The 14,735-nt window shown below is 44.0% G+C and overlaps 1 protein-coding gene across 1 annotated transcript; it reads right to left on the reverse strand.

The window, feature by feature from the left end:
* Positions 1-264: 264 nt before the first annotated feature.
* On the reverse strand, positions 265-2,081 carry LOC101763348 (transcription factor MYB30). Its single transcript, XM_004979427.2, has 3 exons — positions 1,686-2,081; positions 1,399-1,528; positions 265-1,063 (listed from the first exon to the last, which is right to left on the reverse strand). Exons 1-3 carry the CDS (start codon positions 1,819-1,821, stop codon positions 487-489), a joined length of 843 nt encoding a protein of 280 aa, XP_004979484.1. The 5' UTR covers positions 1,822-2,081; the 3' UTR covers positions 265-486.
* Between the last annotated feature and the right edge of the window lie 12,654 nt (positions 2,082-14,735).

Consider the following 14,735-nt stretch of genomic DNA (forward strand, 5'->3'; position numbering starts at 1 on the left):
GCCGAACTGCGTGAACGCTAGCTAGTATATTCATGCAACAACATTTCGCATTCAGTAACCATGGAGCGGTTGATTATAGGAACAAAGTTGTAGTCAGATTCATCTGAAAACAATTCTGTTCACTCAAAGAACTGCGCACGTGTGCATCAGAGGCATAGATCATGAACTTAAAAAATCCCCCATAAAAATCATAGGCGATCATGACACATGAACCACGCATAAATTGCATAGAAAAAGCCTTACAAAGACATCAAAGCAGATGAATGAATATCCAAATTAGGTACTGAAGTCTAAACCATTTTATTAATCCATCAGTACTACTAATATCTCGAAATTAACTGGATCATCTCCAGGATTTTTTCCCCGAGGAAACAAACGGCTTATTACCGGAAACATAGGATCGACCGGATCTTATCATTCGATCAACCAACATTACAAGTGCACGACTCATTGAGAATCCTATGTGATAGCCAAGGCACAATACAACTAGAACATGATGGGATCTGCACAGCAGCCGGCAGAGATCCCCATGAGCCCATCCATGGCCTGCCCGGGCATGTCCTCGAGCAGCCAGTCCTCAAGCAGCGAGAAGGTAGCAGTGCTCGCTCCCATCACCGGCGCCACTACCATCTCCAACGCCGAAGACTTGCTAACATCTCCTGTCGTCATCACAACCTGATCCTTGCAAAGCATTGAAGCTGCAGCGTCCTGTTCTTCCTGGAACTCTTGCATGGTGATCTTGCAGTTGGATGTCGCCGCTGGTGATGGCTTCATCCATGTCTGGAAGAGGTTGGAGACGGCAGCGGCCTCGTTGTTGCTCGGTGCGCTGGTGCAGGTGGTGTTGGGGTAGCTGTTCATGGGTTGCATTCCTTGAAGACTGTGGTGGCTGCTGCTAGTGGGGCTGTAGTAGTTTGGGCTGGTGACTGCGTTGGAGGGAGCGGTTTGGAAGGAGTCCGCTGCTGGCTGTTGCAGCCTCTTCACCTTCTTCTTGAGGTGTGTGTTCCAGTAGTTCTTGATGTCGTTGTCGGTTCTTTGAGGGAGGTAGGAGGCTATGGCTGCCCACCTGTATGTATGCACAAGATATGTTAGACACCATATTATAGTATTAGTAAGAGTATGGGAGACAAAGAACATTATTGTTGGGACGCTATAAATTATGTTATTATACAGTTAGTCAGGGCTTTGCTTGACCTATTTCAATCTTGTACTTGCCATCGAAATGGAATTGAATCATTTTTTTAAGCCAATGATGGATATGAAGTTGGTAGGTTTTACGAAATAAAGTTGTGAGTCTATGCTAGATTTAATGTAACTTTTAATCGGTCCTTGCATAGTGGTACATCAACAATTCTTAGAGAGGTTCTAGCTAAAAGAATCAATTTTAGGAATGGTGATTACTTGTTGCCAAGCAACGCCTGAAGGTGGATGATGATCCCTTCCTCGTGAGGGGTGAAGTTCCCGCGCTTGATCCCGGGCCTGAGGTAGTTTGTCCACCGCAGCCTGCAGCTCTTGCTGCACCTCATCAACCCTAAATCAAACATACACGCAACATCAAACCATGAAACACACTTCTCTCAAATAACTAAGCACAAACTACAAAACCAAGCACACTCAAAGAAAACCAAAACCAAGCGCAACCAAACATCTAGAGCGCCTGTGATGAGCTGGCTGAGATCCCAACTAACCTGTGTTCTCGGGCACGGACCGCCAGTTCCCGGGGCCATGCTGCTGGATGTAGGAGACGAGGACGATGTCCTCCTCCGGCGTCCAAGGCCCCTTCTTGACGCCGACGCCATTGTCGCAGCACGGTGGCCTCCCCATACCTGCTGCCTCCTACCTCGGATACACCTAGCTAGAGCTAGTCTTATTAGCTAGCAGATAGGCAAGTTGAGGAGCAAGAAAGCTCTGGCTGCTGCCTACACAGCCATGGCCCTGCACAACGGCCTCCGAAACCTTCCGGCCTTCTTGCTGGTACCCTCTCTGCTGGCTCCTTTTATTCTAGGACACACCACACCAAGTCACCTTTGTAACCTGCAGCAGCAGCTTTATCTCCTACCTGTCCCCTTGCCGCACAGGTTGCCCTAGCTCGGTCGCCACATGTGAGTGCTTATATACTGCATGACCTCATAAGCCTCTCCCCGCGCTGTGTTCTCCTGCTTTTGATCTCGCACTGTTGCTTTCCGACGAGAAAGTCAGACAGGTGATCACATGAATGGGCGTCCGGCGACCTTTGCTTTGCTTTTGTTCGTGTGCAGGAACGAACGGTTGACGTGTTGCTCAAGGACTTCCCTTTTTCGCTGTGGCCGCTCATGAGGGGAGTAATTGCGCTGCGCTTGTTTGCGTCGTCGTCTCTCCAGATTTCTTGGGCATTGATGAGCACCGTGTGCGTGTGTGCGCGCACCTGGAAGATGCAGGCTGGCTCTTTTCTCTTGCAGTTCAATCCAGTTCAGACGGGCTCTTGTTAAGAATTTTATTTGAAGAAGAACCGGATCACTTACTACTTATTACCGAAATCGACTGGGGATCCTTACGATGGATCCTGAGCATCATGAATTTACCTTTCCAAAGGGATTGGTTAAGTCCTAGACACGCACGAGTGATACATGCACACGTGAGTGGATTTATTCAGCGAGCAAATTAAAGAGTGTCTACACGGCCTACTTAAGGTTAGACCTCCATGTATTATTGTACTTTACACGGCCTACTTAAGGTTAGACCTCCATATATTATTGTACTTTAGATGTGGTACATCCTTCGTCCCAAAAATATTATTGTACTTTATTTAGATGTTATGAGAATACTACACATCGACATGGTAGAAATCAAGCTCTACTCTACCCATCTTGAAATACGAGACATCCTAGAGATTTTAGGACATATTAGCAGGAGTAGCTAAAGACACGTATACTCCTAAGTACATAAGGAATTGTGTTGTCTGGCTCTTTTAATGGCAGCTGCATATACTAACAAGGAACTTATTTTTAGTCACCTTGCCTTGTCAATTTCAGGGATAATTAAACGAGCATTCATCCAAATATGCCTACAATACCTTGTATTTGAGGATAATTTTTGAATGCTTGGATGTCTTGTATTACAGGACGGAGGGAGTATATCTTAAAAAAATATTCTTATAATAATAAAGGATCTAGTTGTAACAGAACATCATATCAAACTTGATTTTTTTTTGCATTCCCTCTAAGCTCCCTCTCGCGGTGCAGACTTAGGCTGTATTTGGATTCACCTTACTTATTTTTTAGGGACTTAAGTTTAGCCTCTTTTAGTCCCTAAAGTTCCAAACAGACTTGCTAATGGGGATCAAACTTTACTTCCTAAACTTTAGTCCATACGTCATCAAGGGGTTACTTATGGGGACTAAAGTGTACCCTGGACACCCCCTGCCCTCATTTATAACCTGTCCGTGTCCCCCTCACCCCACTCGCCCTGCTACCCCGCTGGCCCCTGCCCTCCCCGACCCCCGCCACTGGCCCTCGCCCCACCGCCAGCCCCCCGCCACCCGCTTGCGCCGCCGCCCTCCCCGGCCCCCGCCGCCCCCATCCACCCCACCCGCTCTACCCTCCCCGGCCCTGCCCTGCCGCTGGCCCCGCCGCCCCCGGCCACCCGCCGCCGCTCCCGACCTCACTGGTCGCTCCCGCCCGCCGGGAAGGGCTCTGTGAGGCCGCGCATGGGGAGGCGCAGGAACGCAACGCGGCCACCGACATCGCAGAACACGCCGTCCCAGGCGCAGCACACGGCGGCGGTGGGGGAGGAGGAGGAGGAGGGGACTGTGCGGCGCAGAGGTCGGCGCCCATGAGGTTCCCGGCGAGGAGGAGGAGGAGGTGGCTCGACCATGGAGTGGGAGAAGGAAAAAGGCAGATGCAATTAGGGGTAAGTTGGTCATTGTACAACTCATTTAATGCCTTTAATCACTAGAACCAAGTAGGAAAGGACTAACTCGTCCCTGGCTAAAGGGGAGTTTAGTTCCCAAGGTGAATCCAAACACAGCCTTAGCTTTCAAGTGGCATGTACACCCGGACATACGCATGCATATGCAATGCATGGATGGACATGCATGGACCCATCTGCTGGCCGTGTCCTACCATGAACCATCGCCTGTATCACATTCACATGGGCATCGCGTATCGGCTTGTGACAACGAAAAAGCAAGCGATCGGCGTGAAACGGCGCGTGAAGTCGCGCCGTGGTTGACCCCCAGGGTTTACATACGTGTAGAAAAATTTGGTTGCAAGTCAAATGTTTATCCCGTACGTACACACGTAGTACGAACGAGCGCACGAGCTTGCACACGGGCGCGAAGATCAAAAGTAAAATAAAAAAAAGTGGTACCGGCAATAGTCAAAAGTACACTAGAGCTAATTGACTGAATATATGCATGACCCTGCTAGAGAATAGCATTTACTGCTCCTACTCCAAGTCTGTAAGCCCATTCACTTTTTACTAGGGCTTTGTTTAGGTGCCAAAGTTTGGAGGTGTCAAATTACTATTACAGTACTGTAGCTACTGTAGCGTTTCGTTTGTATTTGTGAATTATTGTCCAAACATTGACTAATTAGGCTCAAAAGATTCATCTCGCAAAGTACAACAAAACTGTGCAATTAGTTTTTAATTTCGTCTACATTTAGTACTCCATGCATGTACCGCAAGTTTGATGTGATGGGGAATCTTCTTTTTGCATAGTACCAAAGTTGGGAGTTGAGGGTGAGGCTAGGTTTTCCTTACCAATCGGTTATGATAACCGGGACGGTCACTACCAATTACAGCCACAAGCCCACAAACCGAGTAATGTATAATATCTTTTCCCCAGCCTTACATGTCTCCACCATCCGTCTATAGCTTAATAAATGTAAATAGGTCCTTTTTGTGATTTTGAAGACCCTACATTCTTTGAACTAATGAGGGAGATGATGTTGGACATCCATACCGATTCAGATATATCAACTTTAGTATCCATGCTAGTATTGGATATGGATACTGAAATCTACATTTACATTTTAACAGATACATGTATAGGACAATTTGAGTAACTAGATATTCACTTCCACCCGTAGGTTGATGGGACATCATCACATCAACATCAATGATCTTGTGGGTCGTCCCTGCAGGGCCGCAGGCTCTCCCCAGAGTCCAGGACCAGCCCCGCATCTACACCATGGCTACTGTTGGCGAGATGACAAATTAGATGGGCCGGCAATAAATGGCTTCAGAAAATCCATGTACTCGATTGTTCAGGAGTACAGACTTGTTAATCTGGACAACCATTAGAGGTTCAGGATTTGGAGGGTTCAATGGGTAAGAGCAACTCCAAGAGTATCCTAAAAAATTCTTCCCCAAAACTATGTATTGGGTTCTCCTAAAATTTTTTTTCTCCAAAAACATATTAGTCCACAGCAGATCGCTAATAAATAGACCCCAATATTTCAAACACAGGCCACGTCATCGTATTGGGCCCATCAGAAGGGACGCGCGAGCGTGCGGGAATCAGGATTGGGGGAGGAACGCCAACGCTAAAATATACGTGGTGGTAGGCTGTTTTTTAGCGTCGCTAAAAAATTAGGGAAGGTTTAGGTGGATTGTTGGAGTTCATTTTTCTCTCTTTTTTTCTAAAAAAGATATTGGGGGTAAGATTAGCAGCTTCTTAGAGTTGCTAAGCTAGCAAAATATATAAGAAAGCAGCGAAGAGCTAGAGAAATGGATCCATGATCTTCTCTTGTCCAGTCCCTCCCGATACCACTAGCAACTCCTTCAGGGCCACTTTCGGAACATGCGCTTGATTTGCCTTGGGTAGCAAACCCCCGACGGGGATTTAATTGGCCGGTCGTATCCCCGGGAGCCGTACTCCCCTCCCTGTCCCCTTAGCTGTTGCTATTTGGAAGCAAGGCCTCTGCATCCTCGGGAGCCGATGTCCCTCGGAATCACTCAGATTGCCCACACATATCATGATTATATTGATTACGAGCTTGCTCGTTGGTACGAAACCCGGGATGTATATACAAACTTGCATATCATGACATATTGATTATGAGCTTACTCTTGTAAGTTGCACATGCCCAATATTCTGAAACTCCAAATAAACACTCAAACTGACATCGTACTCTGAAATATAAACTGAAAGCTAAAACAAGTGATCTGCCTCAGCAATATAAACTGAAAGCTAAAATCTGCACCGATATTTAAATTATAGTCCTCCAGCTCAGACAGCAATATATTACATAGATGCTAGTATCATAAAAAATGGATAAATAGTATGTGCATGTATATAAAAATTGACAGATAGGAGGATCAAAATCTAGCTATGATCTTGAACGTTTCTCAGATGCTAATGATGAAGGCCACTTCACTTTTCTCTGATCATGTGTTGCTTCCGCCAAGTCATATGCAATATGCTGCCTCATAATGCCACCTGTTTGCAATATCAGTTGGAACACCAGATTGTAAATATTTTGTCTCATGGTAAGATATAAGTTATTTAATGCTCAAGCTATTAGTTTGATTTGCACATACCCGAGCAATCTTTTTCTTCAATCAAATTAGCCGGACACTTGGATTTTTTGTGCCCACCAATATTTTTCTGTTTGTTTCACTTTGGAAAACTTCATTTGCATCAGCTTTTTGTTCATCCGATAGCCCTTCCATAGCATCCATAATGTCAATACATTTCTCGATTGAGTAGTCTTCATCACGTCTTTTCTCCTCTTCTAACTTTTCTAGAGTTTTTTCAATCTGATCCTTTCTAAAGTCAATGTAATCCCCAAGTTTTGCAGCCATCTGACTTTGTTTGTATTTCTTTCCACCGGTAATATCTTGGTCCTCTGAATTACGACTAGCCGGAGCAGATTGAACTTCTGTGCTTTCTACACCACCAAGACCAAGACTGAGTGGATTTCTATCAATAGAAGCCATGCTATGATTGCTTTGCTCTGAGATACTTGCTTGGGGATTGGGTTCAGCTGGCAGCTCACTACTTTGGGGAGCGGGTTCAGGTCGCAACTCAATTCTTTATGGTGGTGGTTGAATTGATATAAATTTAAATCCCCTGTGGCTACACTTCCTATTAAACAAAAAATTAAGGTAACAATATCAACATCTTAGCATCTACAATGGCGAGAGTTCAAACTAGGAACATGATCTACAATGAAGTGACTCTCTAAAGTACCATCCACACCACAGCACTAAAACAAGAATAGAGGCAATGAGCAGCAAGATGAAAGCATTACCTTCATACAATAATTCCAAGCTGTTATATAAAGGAAATGGCTTCTTGCGGAACTTGACAACTTTGTGGTTATCCTATTGAAGTACAACAAAAATATATGATTAGATGGTTTGTATAAAGGTTAGTTGTTATATAAAGGGCTGTTATATAAACTGGATTCTCCATTTAAGAGACCTAACCTTAATCAGCTTTTTCCAATCTTTTGGTTCTGCAATGATCATACCTAAAGTGTCGTGCTAGCCAACACCACTTTTCCTTGCTTCTTTTATTACCTTATAGTTTCCTTTTAGCTCTTTCTCCTTTTCTTGCACTTGTTGCTTCGTGAAATGTGTCGTTGGAAACATATCATTGAATTTGTTTGTGATATTCCTCCAACCTTCAGCAGTCCACCCATTTTGTCCCTTAAACATTGGGACGTTGGCAAGCTCTTTCAGAATATCCACAAGTCCCTTCTCATACGTGTAGCTCCACGTAGCCCTTTCCGTTGACATGGCTGCAAGAAATAAACAAGATTAGATAAACAAGATTAGAAATAAACAAGATTAGAAATAAACAATACATGCTGTCATGAAAACATTTATGCTTCACCTAATTATTACAGGCAGCCCACATCTAAAGAGCAATTTGGTCTCGTAGGGTGCTTCCTTCATTTGATTGCAGTTCATTTGGGTAGTTGTTATCCCTCTCTGGCAACTCAACATAATCAGATGGGTTGATACTATTTGGTTTGTGATCCAGCCACCCTTCATCCCTATTTAGCCCTCTAATGAGATTATGAAATATTGCAGCTGCCGCTGGAATTTTAACTTGATTCTCTATTGGATGAAATGTCCCAACTTTCAGGATTGGAAACTGCTTTTTTAGCACGCTAAAGACCCTTTCAATATGATTGCGTAGCTGCGCATGCCGATGGTTGAACAATTCTTTGTAATTTGCATACTGTTTTTCATGTCTCCTAAACTCACTAAGGTGATACCTAACTCCTCGGTATGGAGAAATGAATGAGGACGTATTTGCGTATCCACCATCTACAAGGTAGAACTTCCCCATAGGTACATGAAAACACTTCACATGTGCAGACCGTAGGACCCCTGCATTAGATGAAGATCCTTCCCAACCACATGAGATGAAAGTGAAATTTAAATCAAAGTCATATGCACACATGACGTTCTGTGACAATGTTCCCTTCCTGTTTCTGTAGGGAGCGGCTCTTTCTTGTGCAATGGTGATAGGAGTTCTAGAAGAAAGGCATAAAGCGAGGGTCTGATGCAATCTTCACATGTGTATGGTTCACATTTGGGAGCTTCAAGAATCTATGAGTCAATACTGGAATTATATCGAAGAACTCTATTATTTTCCTATGAATTGTCTCACCACTATGTTGGAATTTCCTTTTTAGCCTATCGGTGCTTGCATTATGAGAGAGCATGAACATAAACATTCTCAGCTGCTCCTCAACTCTAACACCACGGGTGTCACGTAATAAGTTCTCCACTCTAAGATAATTTGCTATAACTCTAAATATCTCAGGCTCCATCCTGAACTCCACTTTGCACCAATTCTCGTGGCCTTCCAAGATTTGTATGACCCTTTCAGCACCAGACAGAGTTGAGGTATGCTCCGACCTTTTCTCCTCATATAAACACTGCTGAAGAGCGGGGACATAACTAGGAATAGCTCGTCATCCTCTTCTTTCTCCTCTAGCATGAATCTCCTAACTTCATCCTCCCAAGATTCTATTATCTATATGTATGTATATGGTAAGGCAAGTAACTATGTTACTCAAATGCATATGGTCTAGAAAAAAAAGAGAAAAAGCTCACAGGTTCTTACATATTTAGATGAAAAAAAAGAAACAACATCACTTGGAGAAGGAGCAATATAATTTGAAGTATATATCATCAGTACTAACATTATGAATTTGTAATCTTGAGCAGCAAACCAAGGACATGTAGGCCAACAATGAATGCTGAATACAGGCATCAAGAACTGCAATGCCATTCCCATATGCAGATAGAGGAAATGATAGACCATGCTGTGGTTCTTATAGGCTATAACATGCAACATATTCCAATATTTAACAAGCTAATTGATTGCTGTGAAGGAAAAAAACAAACAAATGAGAGGAATCAAACGACTGAAATGGTGATACAGCAATAAAACTAGTGAGGTCAAACGACTGTAGGTCTCTAATTTGCACGAGCTATTTTGGTTGATTGAAAGTTTCATTAGGTACTAAGGAACCTATTTTTTCAGGTTTTTAGGTAGGACAACCATCCAAACTAACGGAACCAGTCAAGCTCTCCCCTCATTACTATTATAACGTGTTGGCCATTTTCAAAGCTTGATCTAGGTGCCTGCATCATCCATTATTATGACTGTAGACCTATTGGCATCAAATGTAGAACATAGCAGGAAGATTACCCACGTAAGATTTCAAAAGAAAAAATGTTAACAGTACCTTAGACTAGAAACCATAAATTCTGATATATAGATAACACACTATTGTTAGAACTATGGATCACTGAAGAAACAGGGACAATAATTAGCATGGACAAGCAGTACGGACTGCAGGGCTGAGTGCTTGAAAGTTTGAACAATAATGCAATCTGAAGTCGCAAACAAACTACCAAAAAATAGTAATGCGATCGATCTGGTGCCGAGCTGGAACCCAGATCTTCAGTCCTACTTGTTCTTGCAATATGAAGTCAAAGCAATCTATGTACAACAAGATAATGGATCTTGAAATTAGAACATAGCACGAAGGCTCACCGGAGGATGAGGCAAGGCAGCCACGGAGCAGTCACCGGAGGTGGGGGCAGTCACGGAGCAGCGGAGATCGAGCCGGCGCGAGGATGGGAAGGCGACGGTAAGGATGGGGAGGCGACGAGGAGCAGCGACGGGGAGGTGCAGGAACGGGGGAGCCGCACGGGCGACGCCGCGACGGCGCTCGCAGTCGCCAGCGGCACGGGGGATGGCGGTGTGATGCGATTGCCAGCGGCACGGGGGACGGCGGCGCGATGCGGTTGTCAGCAGGGAATAGACGCCCGGACCCTAGAGGTGGGGAGGAGTCAGCCCGTGGAAAACAAAGGGATAGGGTAGAGCTCCCCTGGCAAATGGGCTTCCAAAAGGCAGATTAGATTGGCCCGTGGCCGAAGGGGCACATGGGCTTCTAGCCTAGAGAAAGCGCGGGGATCCCCTAGGGATTTGAGTTCCCAAAGGGGCCCTCAGGGTGGGGTATGCCTCCCGGAGTCCCAATTGATTGGTTGGGTGATTGGTGCGTGTGTGGAATTAAGTTTTAATCAATTTTAGCATTACAAGTATTCAAGAATTATAAATAAATAGAGAATCAGATTTGATTAAAATTCAAGTTTGAACGACTTGCAACATTAACAATTTTCAGTATGTGAAATATAATTAGGAAAAGTTTAAAATTTGGTGATCTTTATAGTATGCATCAACACATGACACGCCCTGAATCTACGCTCGGTGATGCCCAAGGGAACAATTAAGTGACAGGGAGAGAACTGTGCAATTACTCATTGTGGTTGCTCGAGATGTGACATGGAAGGACATATAATCCAATTAACGCAGTGTGTTAATCACACTAAAAATATTATGCTTTTTAATGAGAATTTGCGTTATTATTTATTTTTTATAACCGCCATGATAGAAAGATCATCTTTTGTTCATAAAATAGATTGCATCTGGTCGTTGAAACTTTCAGTAGGATTGACACTATAATCAGACAAACAACGTTGGAGCTGAAACATAAATCACCGTTTCCGTTCAAATTGAAAATTGCAAATAAATAACTTCATATACATCACAAGTATATAAGAATGCACCTATGATTGTCCCAAAAAGTATTTCAATGCAAGTTGAGCAGAATATACTACAAAACTAGGTAAAAGTACATGCATGTTTATTCAACTTCATTTTTGTTCACATTATCTAAAAACCTTCATTTATTCACCGCCTGCACTTCCATCCTTGGAAATTACAACCACTTGTAAGGTTGGAGCCCCAAATATTATGGCAGAAGTCCTGAAAAGTAGTTTTTCGATAAGTCCAATGTGGTTAGGCTTATTGGCATCAGAGGCATTTGACCGGTTAATTGGTTTGAGCCAAGGAAGAGTTGTATCAGAGACATGTTTTCCATGTTTGCTGGCAATCCTCCACGAATTTGATTGTTGGCTATGCTCAAGTATGTGACTTTTGAGAATGTACTGCAAAACCAGTCTGGAAGGTGATCACTTATACTTTTTTGTAGAAATATCAAGTCTATCAATATCCGCCATCCATTTAAGCCAAGAAGGAAACAGAGGTCCCATCTGACAAGATCCAAAATGTCCTTCCATCAGTGTAAAGGGAGGTTTCCATTCCGAACCGATCTTAATCATTAAGGAATTAGAAGACAAATCTATCCACTGCAAGCTCTTTAGACCAGTAAAGCTAGTAAAATTCCCAACAAATGACGGGAGAGGTCCAGTAATGTTGTTTTCAGCCAGGTCAAGAATATTCAAGCTGGTTAACTGGGCCATGAGGTCTGGTCTTACTCCATTGATGTTATTGCGTGCTAGGCTAAGAAATTCCAAACTGGTTAATTGCCCTATCCAATTTGGTATTGATCCGCTGATGTTATTGCCTGACAGGCCAAGAAATTGCAAGCCTGTTAATTGCCTCATGCAGTTTGGTATTGTTCCAAGGATATTTGTTAGGATCGTCCAAAAACTAAACAACCTCGAGCGTCGTTCATAGGTAAAACCTCTCTAACCTCACAAGTTCTGGATCAAGGAACAAAACTCGGTTAACCTCGCAACTTCTTATGGAACCTATTCTGGTAATAAAACTCGTACCCTCGCATCTTCTTTGTTACTTTGGGAATTCGAAGCTGACAACTATTGGCTGATAACTAAACTCCAATTGAGCTAACCCTCGAGTGTTCGAAGTCAGTCTCGAACACTGAGCTTTCACCTTTTTTACTTTTTACTCAGGAACGGAACCTGAAGGAAGATGTCGTGAGGTTACAAGCTTTTGGAGCAGCATGACGGACCAAATGCCATGAGGTTGGGCGTTTTTCTCGAGCCAAGGGTGAAGGCACGAGGCTGGAGGTTTTCTGGCGCAAAGGTGAAATCCCGAGGTTGAAAGGATGAAGGCGTGAGAAGCGTGACTACATGAAGGCGCGAGAAGTGACTATATGAAGGCGTGAGAAACGTGATTACATGGAGGAATTCAATTTGTACATGTTGCCCCAATGACCTTTATGTACGGTATATTCTAGGAATGTAGTGGTTGAGAAAAGATATTTTCGAAATGTAAAGTGGCTCACGGGTCACTATAAAAGAGGAGCCCTACCCCATTGTAAAGGGAACCATTGTTTTTCAGTATAATCTCTTTCCATTCACAAATCTATTCGGTATGAAATTTCTTTGAGACTAACAATATTGTACATTTCTCGACAGGTCAAGACGTTCCAAGCTGGTTAATTGTCCCATCCGGCTTGGTAGTACGCCGCTTATGTTATTGTTTGACAGGTCTAATTCTCTCAATCTGCTGGATTGACAATAATGTGGCAGACTCTCAAGCAACTCTGTTATGTCACCGTATAAGAGTTTTGACCCTATGCGTAGGACTTCCTAATTACAAAGATTTCTTAGGTTTGTTGTCATGATACACTTGGGCTTGCTGCCAAAAGGCTGCGAAATATCAAGGTCTTCCAGATATGTCATGTCTTGTAGCGAAAGCAGAAGTGGACCGTACAAACCTGGCGAATAAAGGTTGAGGTGTTTGAGGTCTCGGTTATGTTCCAAAACCAACTGGATGCAATTGGATGGTCAAAATAGTTGCTTGAGAGATCATGACACATCTGTCGAGTGTGTGCCTTAGCCATGACACATCTGTCGAGTGTGTGTCTTCCGTAGAAGAAAGATCAAGATATTGTAGGTTCGACAAATTGCCAAGATGAGATAGCACGTTGCCAGAAAACGGTATGCTAGAGAGGTCAAGATACTTTAGGTTCTTGAGAGAACCCAAGAACTTTGGAATGCGACCGTCTGACCCTTGAAGGCTATTCCCGCCCTGAACAAGGTGCTCTAGATGCTCCAAAGAAAGCAAAGACTGACTTATCTGCCCAACCATGGGTGCAATAATCGGGTCGTTCAAGTCACTACGAAGTCCAAGCCTGACGACATGGCCGATCCGGTAGCTGCACTCACCGGCAGCAATCCAGCTGATCATGGCCACGGGATCCTCCTCGCCATGAGTCGAGAAGGCCTGCCGGGTCGCTGGTGATGCCTTGCTTGAAGGCCAGCAAGGCGTCCCTCTCATGGGGTATTCACGCGCCGGCACCATTGCCGGCAGGTTGGAGCTTCACTCCATGGGAGGCGAGGAAGGAGGTGGCCACGGCTGTGATGATGATGAGCAACAACCTGGTATGAGGATTCATGGTCAGGCACTGCTATCTGTGGGTTGGGATTACGGCTTGTTGTGCTTATAAATGGATCCAGTCTACGCCTTTAACTAAGGTCTAAGTCGTCGTCGCTCGTCGACCTCCTGTGCATCTGACATCAACATATTTCTCCTTTGAAGCGATGGCTGATCCAATGCTGATGACCTTTACTCTTTGTTGAAAGACTGCATTAATCCGCCTGGGTACTAGGCCTGATTTGCAACGATGGTTCGTCCGGCCCATTTCTCACTCCAACCTGGACCATTTCTCATGCCTGTTCCGCCGTTGGCTCGTTAGATAGCCCGATATTGTTTTATTAGTAAATTGCATCGATTGTATAGCTGTTGACTTGTTAGATAGCTTGATATTGTTTTATTAGTAAATTGCATCCACCGTATAATAACTTGCCAGGCGGGCATGTAAAATGATCAATTTAGTATAATAACTGGGGAAATGAAGATGGTGGTCCAACATGGCATGTATACTTGATGTGTATCTGATTTGCTGCCAACAATGAAAACTTTGCAAGGTGTACAGATGGACTGCTTGAAACTTTGCAAGCGTGGGCTTAAACAATTGCTTGATCATCTTTAAAAAACTGATCCCTATTTTGTGATAATGTGAAATTACCTGACTAATGCTTGGCCTGTTTGTGAAATGCATTATATTGGACAAGCACAGGTCCCTGTTTGCCTATGATCAACGAGGGATTCTTTGTGCTCCTACCAAATTGTTCTCTTATAAGTGTATGTTGTTCATTGGCGATGTTGATGTGGCGTCCAAAGCGCGCCTAATTTTCTAGTAGATCAAAGCAGCACGGGCTTCGATTTCTTTGTGACTGGAGCTGGGATTTAACATCATTGGAAGCTTCAATGATAAAATGACAAGGAGAGAGAGAGAGACACACACGCACATCGTGCTAGTTGCTTCGTGCTTTCGTTTTTTTTTTTGAAATTCTGTCATAGGGGCCCACGGTCGATGCTCATATTGCTCACGCTGTGGCCCTTCCAATCCGATGCCATTTTTTACCCGTGCCCGAAATAAATAAAAAAG

The sequence above is a fragment of the Setaria italica genome, chromosome VIII (assembly GCF_000263155.2).
Source record: "Setaria italica strain Yugu1 chromosome VIII, Setaria_italica_v2.0, whole genome shotgun sequence".
In the NCBI taxonomy this organism is placed as follows: domain Eukaryota; kingdom Viridiplantae; phylum Streptophyta; class Magnoliopsida; order Poales; family Poaceae; genus Setaria; species Setaria italica.